At 40.0% G+C, this 15,672-nt stretch overlaps 1 protein-coding gene across 2 annotated transcripts in view; it reads right to left on the minus strand.

The window, feature by feature from the left end:
- Positions 1 to 1,383: 1,383 nt before the first annotated feature.
- The window catches only part of SVOPL (SVOP like), an 85,431-nt gene continuing 71,142 nt past the window's right edge, over positions 1,384 to 15,672 (minus strand). For both annotated transcript variants that reach the window (XM_003261396.2, XM_030825815.1), the window contains 2 exons: positions 3,518 to 3,631; positions 1,384 to 1,719 (listed from right to left, as the gene is read on the minus strand). In XM_003261396.2, coding sequence (XP_003261444.1) covers positions 1,708 to 1,719; positions 3,518 to 3,631 — 126 coding nt within the window. In that variant the 3' untranslated portion in view covers positions 1,384 to 1,707. The remainder of the gene's footprint in view (positions 1,720 to 3,517; positions 3,632 to 15,672) is intronic.

Consider the following 15,672-nt stretch of genomic DNA (forward strand, 5'->3'; position numbering starts at 1 on the left):
AAGAAAGACAGAGAGAGAGAGAAGGAGGGAGGGAGAGAGAGAGGAGGGAGGGAGGGAGGGAGGGAGGAGGAAGGAAGGAAGGAAGGAAGGAAGGAAGGAAGGAAGGAAGGAAGGAAGGAAAGAAGGGAGGGAGGAAGGGAGGGAGGGATTTAGCATAATTCTTAAGGGCCCTCTAATTTTGAGAACAGTCAGTGAGCATTGGCTTCACCAGCTGCATTAGTCACTAACAAGAGAGTCAGCCTATTCTTTGAAACCAAGCATTGACTTGTAACTATAAAGTCCTAGTTGGCATCTTCTTCCAATAGAAGGCGATTTTATCGACATGAAAATCTGTTTAGTGTAACTACCATCAGTGATTTCAGCTCAATCTGTATAACTTGCTCTAGTGTCTCCATTAGCACTTCACCTTGCACTTGCCTTCACAGAGAGGTAGGGTCTTGCTCTATATTAGGTTTTGGCTTAAGAGAATGTTGTGGATAGTTTGATCTATCCAGACCAAACTTTCTCCACATTAGCAATAAGGCTATTGTGCTTTATCATTCGTGCATTTTACTAAAGTAGTCCCTTCAAGAACTTTGCCTGTGCATTCATTCACAGCTTGGCTGTTTGGCATAAGAGGCCTAGCTTTGAGCCTGTAACTTTCAACATACCTTCCTCACTAAGCTTCATCATTTCTAGCTTTTGATTTAAAATGAGAAATGTGTGAGTCTTCCTTTCACTTGAACATTTACAGGCTATTGTAGGGTTATTTGGCCTAATTTCAATATTACTGAGTCTCAGGGGATAGGAAGGCCTAAGGAAAAGGAGAGAGAAGGGGGACCATCCAGTAGGCAGAGCAGTCAGAACACACATGTATTGATTAAGTTTGCCTTCTTACGTAAGTGTGGTTAGTGGCACTCTCTCAAAACAATTACAATAGTAATGTCAAAGATCACCAATCACCATAACAGATTACCAAAATGTAACACAGAGACAAAGTGAGCACATGCTGTTTGTAACTGTGCAATATATGGAAGCACAATAAAATAGGGCAGGCCTGTAATTACATGATGGTGGAAAGCTTGCTGCGTTCTTTAATCTTTATCACGAGAATCAAAGATTCCCCCTATAACAAAATAAAATTAGAGATAGGGAATGTAAGGGGGAAAATTGGTTTATTCCCTGCTTCTTGGTGATTATGTATAATACTCATTCTAATTTAAGCATTTTATGACTAAGCAATTTTCATCAAACTCTAGAGGCTATAAGTTACATAGGCAAATTTGAATTTGAACTTGATGGCTATTCTAGTTGTTTTGAAAATGATATCATCCCAGCTTCTTGCCTTAGCTACAAAATTTCAGTCCAAGTTTAGCTACAAACCTCATGGGAGAATATCAAATATAAGTTTAAAATTTAGTATTTATTCATATAAAGGTTTACAGACTTGATTTCAAGGAAGAAAAGCCATCTTCCTCTCACCATCTCCCTCTGACACCCCTTTGAAAGCTTAAATTATATTTTATAAAAGTACTTCATATATTGTCCCTCAAGGAAGAGATCAACATACAGTTACCTACCCCATTCCCATATATGCATTTAAAAAAAAAATCACTTTACTAATTACCAAGTAGCATACAGAAGTAAAACCAAGTTTTAAAAAAATGCACTGCAGTTCTGAAGATAGAATTCATTTTTCTCATCTGGTAGACATAGCTTTGCAGGTCTTCATTTAATTTGCTGGAAGAAAGTTATTTAATAGATCAGTAATAGACTTTTTAAAAGTCTTGTCCATTCATACTCAGTTATCTGATATTTTAGTAATAGAAGATTCTTTAATACAAAATTATTAGGAGGGAAGATCCTAGCATTTACCTTTGTGTATCTGAAGATACAATGCTAACTTTTTTATTCTAATATAATGCAGATGTCATTTAGAAAAATTCACTTTTATATATATACATACATTATATATACATTTATATGTATACATATATACATACATACATATATACGTGTGTGTGTATATATATATATAAAATTTTTTTTTTTAGAGACAGGGTTTCACCATGTTGGCCATGCTGGTCTCAAACTCCTGTCCTCAGGTGATCCACTTGCCTCAGCCTCCCAAAGTGCTGGGATTACAGACATGAGCCACTGTACCTGGCCAATATTCTCTTTCTAGATAGTGTTTTAGATTTTTAGTTTACCAGACTCGTTGAATCAGAGTTTCTTAGAGTAGTTGTAACACAGAATCAACACCACTTTAAAACTATTGACCAGGTTGGTTCATCCAAATTATTAGGATGCTGTCTGTGTGTGTTGTTGGAAGGAAGTTAAGACTTTTGGCATGTTCTTATAAACATTTCTAGAAGCTGTATTGGTGTCAGTCAGGTGGTTTCATATGGTAACCACTCACAACACCGAAGTAGGGGGAGTGGGTGTGGGTGTGTATTTTAAGATTTTTCCCAAAGACATGTAGCCAGTTAGCCCAGACAATTGTATGTATTGAACCTACTTGTTTGCTTAAAAGGCTATAAACAATCATGCAGAATCATCTCCCCATAGTGCTAAAACCAAGTCCCAGTCAACAGAAGAGGAAAAGTCTTCTAGGTGGATATGACTTGAATAGGAGATTCTAGATGGTGAGTCAGGTTTCCATTTATATGTATCATTATTTGCAAAATTAAGTGACGCTAAATTCCTATTCCCTTAGTGTTACAGTCTGGTTTAAATTCTAGCCTCACTACAATATTAGTGTGCTCCTTTATACAAGTTGCTCGACTTGTGTCTTAGTTTCCTCATTTGTATAAAGGATCTGATAATCCTTTTGCTTATAATTAAAAGGAAGCACATGAATCATGTAAGTCTCTGGCTTTAAGCACTCAATGACTGGATCACCTTTCCAAGTAAGGAACCTAAACAAAGCCCTAAATTCACAATTACATAATAGATCACCTAATCTGATTAAAATACATTATTACATTAAAAATAAACTAGCCTTAAAGATAGGCAAACTAGGCCGGGCACGGTAGCTCACACCTGTAATTCCAGCACTTTAGGAGGCCAAGACAGGTGGGTCATTTGAGGTCAGGAGTTCGAGACCAGCCTGGCCAACATGGTGAAACCTCATCTCTACCAAAAATACAAAAAATTAGCCAGGACTGGTGGCACGTGCGTGTAGTCCCAGCTACTTGGGAGGCTGAGGCAGGAGAATCACTTGAACCCAGGAGGTGGAGGTTGCAGTGAGCCAAGATCATACCACTGCACTCCAGCCTGGGCAACAGAGTCAGACTCTGTCTTAAAAAAAAAAAAGAAAAAAAAAAAAAAAAAGGAAAAGTGGGAAGGATAGAATCCTGAGACCTCTACAACTGTCACTAGAAAAAAAAGTCCTTGTTATTCAAACTACAACTTTACAGAAAGAAATTTGATATGAATTATTAGTTATTTTAACTACAATAATGCCCATATACCAAGTTCATTTCCTCTGGGCAAAAGTGGTAGTCAAAAAGACTTCAGTGTTTCCTGCATCACTCACCTGGAGGGCCCGTCCTTTGGTTTCAATGGGGAGAGTAAATGCAGAAATGGCGCATACAACACACACAGATGAGAAGAGACACAGGGCCCCCAGTATTGATGCACTCATAAGAACCTGCAAGTCACAAGAGAATTACTCAATTTATTATGCTCCAGTCACCTCTAAACTGTTCTTTATGTGAAAGAGAAAATACGGATTCACTTCACTAAGATGGTCCTTTGCAGCCATTCTACAGGCTGTACCTTCCTGACAAATTGATGTATCTGAGCCAATCTGGTGTAGTCATTTTGTGTGATTAGTCCAAGAGCAGGAACTGGTATTAACATGCATTGGCCAGGTAAGACCTCTCTTGGCACCCACCTGTCAGGCATCTCCAGAGCCAAGTTTTGATATCTGGAGAAAATGGGGGATCTGCCCGTTTTCCCACCCCCTTTCTCATACCAGTTCAGCTTGCTTAACTTCTAACTCTCACTTCATGCTATATCCTCTCTTTGCCAAATATCCATTATCCCTCCAGTCCTGACAGCATGAAACAGGCGAAAGTGTTTTCGGAAGAGACGTTATCTCAGAGTCTCTGAAAGGATTGCTAATGTGTCTTGTCTCCGGTTATGGAGTCGTGTAACACCAAAACTCTTTGGTGTCAATTTTTCCACAGTAACTGGGTTTCTGTCCATCTGTACACATGCTTTGGCCTGGATCTTTTCACGCAGATACTGGTAATTCAGATACTCCACCTCATACTTCAGTTTCTCTTGGTCTGTATTCTTGATAGTTCTCCATTAATCTCACAATGACAGTAAAGTATGAAGTGGTTAACCAACAGCAAAGCTCTCTAGAATCACAGAATAACGTATTATAATTTAGAGAGACCTAGAAACTATCTGGCTAAATACAATTTCTTCCCTTTACAGATGAGCCTACTAAGTGACTAGTCTCAGTAACTACTTGTCCAAAGTCACATACAGATCCTGACACACAGCCTAGTGTTACCACCACCACTTAGGTCCCCTTATGATATACAATTTGGGAGTGTACCTCCTGTGTTTCAGGGCCACTGCCTTCCAAAACACTAAATAATTCCACTCACCGTGCAAACAGAACCCACAACATTGATCTCACTAATTATTTTGCAATTGACCTAGCAAGCGACAGGTACTATGCTGATTTTGTCTCCCAAAATAATTACAATTTTCCCCAAACAGGAGTTTGTATAACGTCTGCGTGTGTGTGTGTATGTGTGTGTGCGCGCGCGCGTGTGTGTGTGTGTTTACTGCTGGAAGTCTTGGAAGCAAGCTCAGAAAAGGGACAGAAACCAAAAGGCCAGGCAGTCTGAACTAAGATCAGATCATGCCATAATTAGGCATGTGTCTAGATTCTGTCATTATTGCTACTTCTATTACTGGACACCAAAATTCTCGCCATCACCAAAATTCTCACCACCACCAGAATGAATCCTAAACTGTCCCCATTTTACATCCTTTACACCACATTTAAAGTCCTGGGTGGTGTGAGACCCGGATGGGTTGACTTTGGGTCACCTAACTATGCTCCAGCAGCCAGGGTCAGGGAGAGTAACTGCCCAGGCTTTTTGGCTTCCCTGAAGCTTCGTAACAAGACTCCACAATCCAGTAGATGTTACTGGGTATTTTTCCAATAAATTCTACCTAAGTTTACTAAAGTCAGTTTCTATTGTTTGTAAGCAAGAACTCTGAGTAATACCTGATTATAAAGATCATCTTGGAAATTTGTTAAAATGCAGATTTTTGGAGACCACTCCAGATTTACTATATCAAAAGGAAAGAGATCTGTTGTTAATCTCTTCTTCTAAAAAGCAGCCCAAACCAGGAATAGAGCGACATCACATAATGACACAAGGGTCAATCCACCAAGAAGACGTAGCTATACTGAAGGTTATACATCAAACAAAAGAGCTTCAAAATACATTCAGCAAAACTGTTAGAAATAGAAGGAAAAATAGACATCCACAAATAGTTGGAGACTTTAATACTCCTACCTCAACAATTGATAGAACTATTAGACAGCAAATCAGCATAGAATTTTATGACACCATCAAGCAATGGGATCTAACTGACACTTGTAGGACAGTCCACCCAATAACAGCAGAATACATCTTCTGTTCAGGTGCCCACTTAACGTTCACCAAAATAAGCCATATCCAGGGCCCTAAAACGAACCTCAAGAGAGTTAAAAGAATTGAAATCATAGAGTGTGTTCTAGTCCTAAAAGGATGTCAAGCTAAGAACAGGTAACAGCAAAATATCCAAACACTTCCATGTAATCCATGCACTAAAGAAGTCTCAAGAAAAATTAAAGATAGATGGAATGGAATGAAAACACAACATGTTAAATTTATAGGACACAGCTAATAGGAACAAAAATAGAATACTTAGGAATAAACTTAAGAAATGTATAAGAAAATTATAACTCTACTAAGTACATTAAAAAATCTACTTCAGTTCTTAGGCAAATACAATCTTGCACAAATATAATCTTCACCAAAACAATCTGTAATTCTAGTAGAAATTAAAATCCCAGCAGGATTTTGAGAAAAAACCAATTCTAAAGTTAACTTGGCTGGGCAGAGTAGCATGCACCTGTAGTCACAGATACTTAGGAGGTTAAGGCAGGAGGATCACTTAAGGCCAGGAGTTGGAGGCTTCAGTGTTCTATAATTGCACCTGAGAATAGTCCTTGTAATTGTACTCCAACCTGGGCAACATAGCGAGATCCGTCTCCAAAAAAAAAATAATAATAAGAGATACAGAAATGTCAAAAGACAAATTACAACAAACTTTTTAAATAAACTGGATTCTTTATGTAGTAAAGTTAATTTGAAAGAATTAACACATAAAAAAATTAGGCAACTTCTGAAAACGTGAGGGTATAGGGAGTCAGAGAGGTTATTTGCCTAGGAGGAATTAAAGTTGCAATCATTAGCAGTGTAGTGTTGGTGCTGGAATAAAGAGATCAGTAAAGCAATGAGTCACAAAATAGATCCAAGTATCTATGGACATTTGGTTTATTGTAACAGGGAAATGTTTAATCATTTGAGGGGTGACACTCAAGGATGATTGATGGCCTAGGAACAGCCAGCTAGGCATTGTTTTGTTGCTTTTTCATCGTTTTGTTGCTTTTTAGAGCTAGATCCTTACTTCAGGCCTTATGTATAAATAAATTAGGAAAAAATCAATTTGCCAGGCGTGGTGGCTCATGCCTGTAATCCCAGTACTTTGGGAGGCCAAGGCAGGTGGATTACCTGAGGTCAGGAGTTCAAGACCAGCCTGACCAACAAGGTGAAACCCCATCTCTACTAAAAGTAGAAAAATTAGCTGGGCATGGTGGTGCGAACCTGTAGTCCCAGCTACTCGGGAGGCTGAGACAGGAGAATTGCTTGAACCCGGCAGGCAGAGGTTGCAGTGAGCTGAGGTCACGCCACTGCACTCCAGCCTAGAAAATGGAGTGAGACTCCGTCTCAAAAAAAAAAAAAAAAAAGGAAAAAAAATCAATTTAAAGTTAGATGAAACACTGAAAGCCTCTGAACTTTCAATTTTTATAAACATTTGCAGAAATATGAACAAGTGATGAAGGCCATTTAAGCCTGACAGAAAACAAACACCTTAAGTGAAAATAATTGGTAAACTGACTACATACAAATTTAATATTTTGTTTGCCAAAAAACTTGATAGTAAAACCAAATTAAAACAATGTAAAAACATCTGTAGTATGATGATACATGGCTAATAGCCTGTAGAAAAATTGCAAATTACATTAAAAATTTAATAAAATATGAAAAGATAGTAAATGAAAGCTGCTCAAGTTGATTAATGATGAACAAAGTGCAAATTTAGACAAGATATAATTTATCATTCACCAGACTGAAAAAGGCTTAAAAACTTGCTATCCCTGGCCAGGCACAGTGGCTCACATCTGAACTGTAGAGCTTTGGGCAGCTGAGCTGGAAGGATCTCTAGCTAGAGCCCAGGAGTTCAGGACCATCCTGGGCAACACAGGGAGACCCTGTCTCTACAAATAATAAAAAAACTAGTCAGACACAGCGGCACACGCCTGTACTCCCAGCTACACAGAAGGCTGAGGTGGAAGGATCGCTGGAGCCCAGGAGTTTGAAGCTGCAATGAGCCATGATTGTGCCATTACATTCCAGTCTCGGTGACAGAGCGAGACAGTGTCTCAAAAGAAAAAAAAACATGCTATCCGTTTTGGTGATGAGGAAAAGAAACGGATGCTTGTTTAACCATGTGTTTATAGACCTAAATAGACATTTCTCCAAAGAAGCCATACAAATGGCCAAGAGGTATATGAAAATGTGCTCAACCTCACTGATCATCAGGAAAATGAAAATCAAAACCACAGTGAGATATATCACCTCACATGTCTATCACAAAGACGAGGTAAGCTTTGGCGAGAATGTAGAGAAAGGAAGCTGACTGTCAGTGGTAAAGCCGCTACGGAAAACCCTATGGATATTCCGAAGGAAGTTAAAAGTAGTACTACCAGACGATTCAGCAATCCCTCTGCTGGATACGCACCCTAAGAAAATAAAATCACCACCTTGTAAAGACATCTGCACTCCTACCGCAAATGCTCATTGCAGCATTATTCACAGGAGCCAAAATATGGAAACAACTCAAGTGTCCACCAACAGATGAATAAAGTGTGACATATACATACAATGAAAGAAGAGTCAGCCTTAAAAAAGAAGGAAATGCCATTTGCTACAACATGAATGAGCCTAGAGGACATTAGGCTAAAAGCTAATAATAATAAGCCAGGCACAAAAAGACAAATACTGCATGCTCTCTCTTATATGTGGAATCTAAAAAAGAAAAAAAAATCGGATACATAGAATAAAACGGTGGTTACCAGGGGTAGGGGGAAATGGGAAGATGTAGGGGAGAAAAAAAGAATGTTTCTAATAAATTATTATACTGAGAAGTGCATACTTTTAAAAATATAAAACGTAATTTGATAAGATTGGTCATCCACTTTTAAATGTACACTCTTTGGACCTAGAAATTATTCAGTAGACTTTTTCTACAGAATTCTGCTTTTCCCTCCAGCATGCTTCTGAGTCCCTGCCTTACTTCCCACGTGTCTCTGCCCTATTGTAGAAGCTCTCTCTAACCACCTCATCACCAGCTCCTTTCCCTGTTTTATGTTTTCACAGCGTTAATCATATCTGATGTATTAACTGACTGTTCATCCCTTGTCCGTTCTCCGCTAGTATGTCACTTCAAAGAATCAGACCTTGACTATTTTAAAGTGTGTGGAACATAAAAGGGCTCAATAACTGTATCTTAAATGAGTAAAATAGTTGCACATAAGCTGGGCATGGTGGTGCATGCTTATAGTCCCAAATATTTGAAGACTGAGGTGGGAGGATCACTTGAGCCCAAAGTTTGAGGCCACAGTGAGCCATGATCACTCCTGTGAATAGCCTCTGCAGCCTGGGAAACAAAGCAAGACCCCATCTCTTGAAAAAAATACTCGCATGTGGACAAAGGCCTGTTGTGCCTAATGTTCAGTTTCTGCTTGTAAATAGCAGAAAAAAATTAAACGGAAACAATGTATTCATTGACAAGGTGATGGCTATCTAATTATGGCACATCCATGCCACAGAAATCTACGCACCTACTTAAAAGAATGAGGGAAATCTACATGTACTGACATAAGATTATTAGTGAGAAAAGGCAGTGGCTATATATATATATATATATATATATATATATATATATATATGTAGATGTGTTTATACACAGACATATCTACATACATATCCACACAGATGTAGCTATATACTGTAAAGAGGTGTCTGACTCCATCTGACATTTGCTAATGGCCTTTAAGCCTCACTCCTCCCCCTTCCTTTTGTGTTCCACATCTGGACAAGCTTATGAGAAAGCCTGAGTGCTCCTTCCTTTGGTGCCAGCAGGAGGTTTAAACCACAAAAGCCCCTGCCCTTGCATAGGCACCCTCACCCCGGTTCCACCCCTAACCACAGTCCCCTTCCCTTGCTGTCTCAGGCCATTTCTGACCTGCTTGAGAGGTCTGTCCTGCTCCCCCAGGACCTCAATTTTGTAAAATAAGGTAAGAAACCTTTTTATGCCCTCTTGGTGTGTGTGTGTGTCATCATCAGTCTCAACAACTGAACCAAACTTTGAAAAGGGGGTTATCCATCTGCCTCTGCCGGTCACCATAACACAGATGTATCTAGATAGATATACAGATGTTCATGGAAGTAACTGTATCTACAGATACACATGCATCTGTATATAATATATGTAACATGTATATAAAACACACATCTATATATACACACATATCCACATATATACAAATATGACTGGAACACACACAGACATGCCCAGAGACACAAAATATATGTATATGAAAGCATCTGGAAGAACTACAGTGATTATCTCTGCTAATAAATTACAGATAATTTTCCCTTATAACTTATAGGTCACATTTGACAGTTTAGAAACAAGCAGCCTTCCAAATTAATCCATTTTGGGGATGTCTTGTGATTTGATGGTGACATTCTGTCTCCAAGTAAAGAATCTTATGATAAATTCCTCACATTGTTGATGTACTGATCAATGTATAAACTGCTGACACTGAATAGGATGTGGATGTATTTTAAGATTAGCTAAAGCAGGCCGGGTGCGGTGGCTCATGCCTGTAATCCCAGCACTTTGGAAGGCTGAAGCAGGTGGATCAATTCAGGCCAGGAGTTTGAGACCAGCCTGGTCAACATGGTGAAACCCCTTCTCTACTAATAAAAAATTAGCTGGGTGTGCACCTGTGGTCCCAGCTACTCAGGAGGCTGAGGCACAAGAATTGCTTGAACCCAGGAGGCGGAGGTTGCAGTGAGCGGAGATTGCACCACTGCACTTCAGCATGGGCGACAGAGTGAGACTCTGTCTAAAAAAAGATTAGATGAAGCATGAAATTTTACTATCTTGCACATAGACTTTTGTAGCCTGTATGTTGTAATCTGCAGCTAATGAATGTAACCTCTGTATTATACCCTCCAATGAAAAGAGGAAAATCTGACATGAAAGACCTCCTTCTCTTCTTTTAAACTTTCCTATAAAAACCTTTCTCCTTGTGACAGACTCCAGAACACTCCCAACTTTGTGGTCATCACATTTGGCTTTCTGTAAACCTTTACAAAATTATTTCTGTCTTAGAAACCTTAATTTCTTTATTCTTTTTTTTTTTTCATTGAGACAGCGTCTCACTCTGTTGCCCAAGCTGAGTGCAGTGGTGTGGTCACGACTCACTGCAGCGTCGACCTCCTGGGCTCAAGTGATCCTCTCACCTCAGCCTCTCAAGTAGCTGGGACTACAGACATATGCCACCACACCCAGCTAGTTTTTTTATTTTTTGTAGACATGGGGCCCCACTGTGTTGCTCAGGCTAGTCTCAAACTCCCAGGATGAAGCAATCCTCCCACTTTGACCTCCTAAAGCACTGGGAGTACAGGCATAAGCCACCATGCCTGGTCAACAGCCTTAATTTTGATGATATTCAGTTACATACTTCTATGAAGCTTTACAACAAGCATATTTTCATATTCAGAAAACAATGTAAATGACTGTAAACCTTGTTAATATAAAATATGTTAATATAGTGGGCTGGGCACGGTGGCTCACGCCTGTAATCCCAGCACATTGGGAGGCCGAAGCAGGAGGATCACCTGAGGTCAGAAGTTCAAGACCAGCCTGGCTAACACCAAAACCCCGTCTCTACTAAAAATACGAAAAAAGTTAGCCAGGCGTGGTGGCGGGCACCTGTAAATCCCAGCTACCTGGGAGGCTGAGGCAGGAGAGTCTCTTGAACCTGGGAGGCAGAGGTTGCAGTGAGCCGAAATTGTGCCATTACACTCCAACCTGGGCAACAGAACGAAATTTTATCTCAAAAAAAAAAAAAAAAAGTTATTATAAGAAATAATGAAAACAATGAACTATTCTTCCAATTCAAGAAGTTAAAGTTAATAAACCTAAGAAATTAGTGCAATGGAAATAAAAACCAAAGCTTAAATGAATACACTGGAAAATAGAAACAAACGGGGTTGATAAATTGATGCATGAAATATTTTATTTTAGGAAAAAATAAACCTAGTTAGAAATTAAAGTAAAAAATCATGGCATTAAGAATGTGAAAGAAGGTTGGGTGTAGTGGTGCATAACTGTAATCCCAGCACTTTGGGAGGCTGAGATGGGAGGATCACCTGAAGCCAGGAGTTCAAGACCAGCCTGGGCAACACAATGAGCCCCCATCTCTAAAAAAGAGAAAAAAATGTGAAAGAGAAAATAATCGCTAATATAGAGGAAAGCAAAAGAACCACAGGAGAATTCTCCCCACAGTTCAATGCTAATAAATTTGAATGAAGGATTCAATAAAAATGTTTCCTGACATTTATTTAAAAAAAAAAAAAAAAAGATAAAACTAAGAGAAACAACCAGAGAAGAAACAGAATGACCAAAGAACCACATCCTCAAAAGTGCCAGGATTCCCTCTTTCACAGGTAGCTCTTTCGAATCTCCAACTAACAGAGTCTAGAGAGAGAAGAAAATCTTCCCATGTCTTTTTAATAAGACTAGAATGAAGGCTGGGTGTGGTGGCTCATGCCTGTAATCCTAGCACTTTGGGAGGCCGAGGCGGATGGATCACCCGAGGTCAAGAGCTTAAGATCAGCCTGGCCAACACAGCGAAACCCGGTCTCTACTAAAAATACAAAAATTAGCCAAGCATGGTGACGAGCGCCTATAATCCCAGCTACTTGGGAGGCTGAGGCAGGAGAATCGCTTGAACCTGGGAGGCAGAAGTTGCAGTGACCCGAGATCGTACCACTGAGGCAAAGGCTCTGGCTGAGTGGGAGTCCTCGCTGGCCACCCAGCACTGCAGTCCCAGGGCTCTCCCTCCCTGCTCCAGCTGCCTTCAGGTGTTTTCCAATCAACCTCTTACATGTGCAATTCCATGTTGGCATCTGCTTCTCCAAGGACTGAAATTCATATTTCAGTAAAATAGTTGAATACAAATAAATTTTTAAAATAAATTGTTTTTTTCTATTAAAAAAAATAGCCAGTTAGAAATCATTCGCAAAATGTTTTGAGCACCAGGTCACTCAAGTAAGAGGTACTATGGTAGGAGCCGGGAACACAAAAATTAGCCAACTATGCACACGTCCTGGTCCTCATGGGGAGTAAAGTCTATTGGAAGAGATTGATTTTAAACAGCCTGGAAAATAAATGGGCAATTACAATATTGTTGCAGTCTTGTTGTCTGAGGTATTACCTGGAGTTCTTGTCTCACGACCAAGAAAATTAAGGAATGTGGACACCAAGGGTGAGGTTGGAGAGAAAGTTATTAAGCGGAAGAGGAAAGCTCTCCACTGTGGAGAGGGGACCCAGAAGAGGGTTGCCATTTTTCAGTTGAATACAAAAGCATTTATAAGAAACTTCCCTGCCTGTGTAACTTCCCTTATCTGCGTAGTTACTTGTGTAACCGCCCTTATCTGTGCAGCTGTGGGCATGTCTCAGGCAAGCCTCCCTTCTGTGCAAGTTCCCACAGAGCCCACTGCGGACATGTCTGAAAGGGGAGGAAATTTTTTCCCAAGGAGCCTGCTCATTACACAAAGAACAAAGGCATTTCTACATTGGGCCTTGCTCCCTTCTCTGTGCAGCTACAGCTTGATTTTTTAGGCTGTTCTTCTGTTTAAAAGAATTCTACGGGCCAGGCACAGTGGCTTTTGCCTGTAATCCCATCACTTCGGAAGGCGGAGGCAGGCGGATCACCTGAGGTCAGGAGTTAAAGACCAGCCTGGCCAACATGGTGAAACTCCGTCTTTACTAAAAATACAAAAATGAGCTGGGCGTGGTGGTGCACGCCTGTAATCCCAGCTCCTCGGGAGGCTGAGGCAGGAGAATTGCTTGAACCCAGGAGGCAGAGGTTGCAGTGTGCTGGGATCGTACCATTGCACTCCAGCCTGGGTGACAGAGCTAGACTCTGTCTCGAGAAAACAAAACAAAACAAAAAAGAATTATATGGAGGACTTGACTTAACTGTCTGCTTAACTGTTTTTTTTTTTTTTTTTTCATTCTCCTCTCTCAATACAATAAGTGATATGAAGGAAAAGCTCAAGGTGCCATAAGAGCTCACAGCAGGGAGGCCAGAGGGGTTTGGGGAGAGATGTCAGGGGTTTAATTTCAAACATGCTAGATTTTAGATGCTTTTGAGACATCCAGGTGAAAATGCTGGGGAGGTAATCAGGTGGGTGAATGTGGAGCAAGAAGCAAGGCCTCATCTAGAGATAGAAGTTTGGGATTCATGAGTAAGTCACTGGTAACTAAAGTCATAAAATGGATGATATCATCTCAATGGAGAGTGAAATAAGCAACTATAAGGGTCTAATATTGAGCAATAAGAAATCCACAACAAAAAAAGAGTAGAGCAAGACAAGTCACAAAGAGATGGGGAAGCAGCAGCCACAGAGGTCGGAGGAAACCCACAGAGTGCAAGTGATGGAGCCACCAGAAGGGAACACGGGATGCCGGAGGGAGAGCACGGCCAGCAGTCCTTAACGCAGGCCGAAGGTCAGGTGAGATGAGGGGTTAAAACGACCTTTGAACCTAGAGACACGGAGGTCACTGGAGACCTTACCAAGAATGATTTTGGTGGAGTAGAGATGGCTGCAGCCAGCTTGGAGGAGGTGAAGGAATGAGTGGAAGGCAGGAAATGAAGCAGGACGATAACTCTTTTAAGGAGGTTAGCTGGAAAGAGGAGAAAAGCAATAGTGAACAAGGTTGATTTTACAGCTTGGAAGCTGTGGAACCTGAAGCACATTAAATGCTGATTGGAAGCATTCAGCATCAAGGGATAGATAGAAATCACAGAAGGGCTACAATTATAAACCTGAAAAACTCAAGAGACTCAAGTGAGAAAGTATTAGGAATGCATTCAGTAAGCTGGTTGTTTAAAAATCAATATTAAAAAAAATCGATAGCCTTCTAAATATAGATAACTATTTGGAATGTTAAAATAGAAGCCATAATGAAAGAAAATAATCCATTCCTAATAACAACAAGATGCCATAAGATGCCTAGGAATAAACATAGCAAGACACATAGGATCTATTTGAAGAAAACAATAAAATCCCAGCAAGGGCCATAGGAGGAAAGATTGAACAAAGTAAGAGACAAACCTTGTTCTTGGATACGTAGACAAGGCTATAAGAAAAAAAGTCAATTTTTCCTCTATTAGCTGATACATTGAACACATTAACAATTAAAATGTTAATAGGATTTGGGCGGAATGTTACTAAGTAATTCTGAAAAAGAGCAATGAAGTGGGTTTGGAACAGCCAGTTTAAAAAATGTGCTATAAATCTCATTAGAGTAATAAAAAGATCATGTCAGTGACAAAAGCAGACAGATCAAAGGAATAAATAAAATAGCGAGCTAGAAATAGGCCAATTGCGGGAACATAAGCAAAAACAGACATTTCTAACCTATGAGTAAAAAATGGATTTTCAATACATCATGTTGAGACAGCCGGCTTGCCATTGGGGGAAATTGTACAGCTGTTTCCGGCATTGGACCTCATGCCTCAATAGACGCCCAGGGCCTGGAAGAGGGCACAGCAGGGATATCTCGGTCAGAATCGGGGTTGCATTCACTTTGTGAAAGTGAGCAAGTTGGACACTTATGATGTGGGCACTTCCACGTGTATGTTATACTTCAATCAAAAGTGTACACTCCCCCCTTGCCCTCTCAAAAAACAAAATGCCATAGAAGGCCTGGAATAAAAGAGGTGTGTGTTTTTATAATCCTAATTGCAGACTCGAGAAATATAGAGAGAAATACTGATACATTTGAGCATCTATGAACGCTGCACAGAAAAAGGAGAACATGAACAAGAATGAAAGACAAAAAATCTCTGCAACGTAATTGCCAAATGCGGAATATTTGTAATATGTCAGAAAAATTGCTAAAAATCCTTTATAGACACACCCACCCACCCACACATATATATACACACACATTTATGAGAGGCTGTTACAGATCCATGTTTTAAAGACTGAATTGAAAAATGGGCAAGTACCTGAGTGG

Source organism: Nomascus leucogenys, chromosome 13 (assembly GCF_006542625.1).
Source record: "Nomascus leucogenys isolate Asia chromosome 13, Asia_NLE_v1, whole genome shotgun sequence".
Taxonomy (NCBI): Eukaryota; Metazoa; Chordata; class Mammalia; order Primates; family Hylobatidae; genus Nomascus; species Nomascus leucogenys.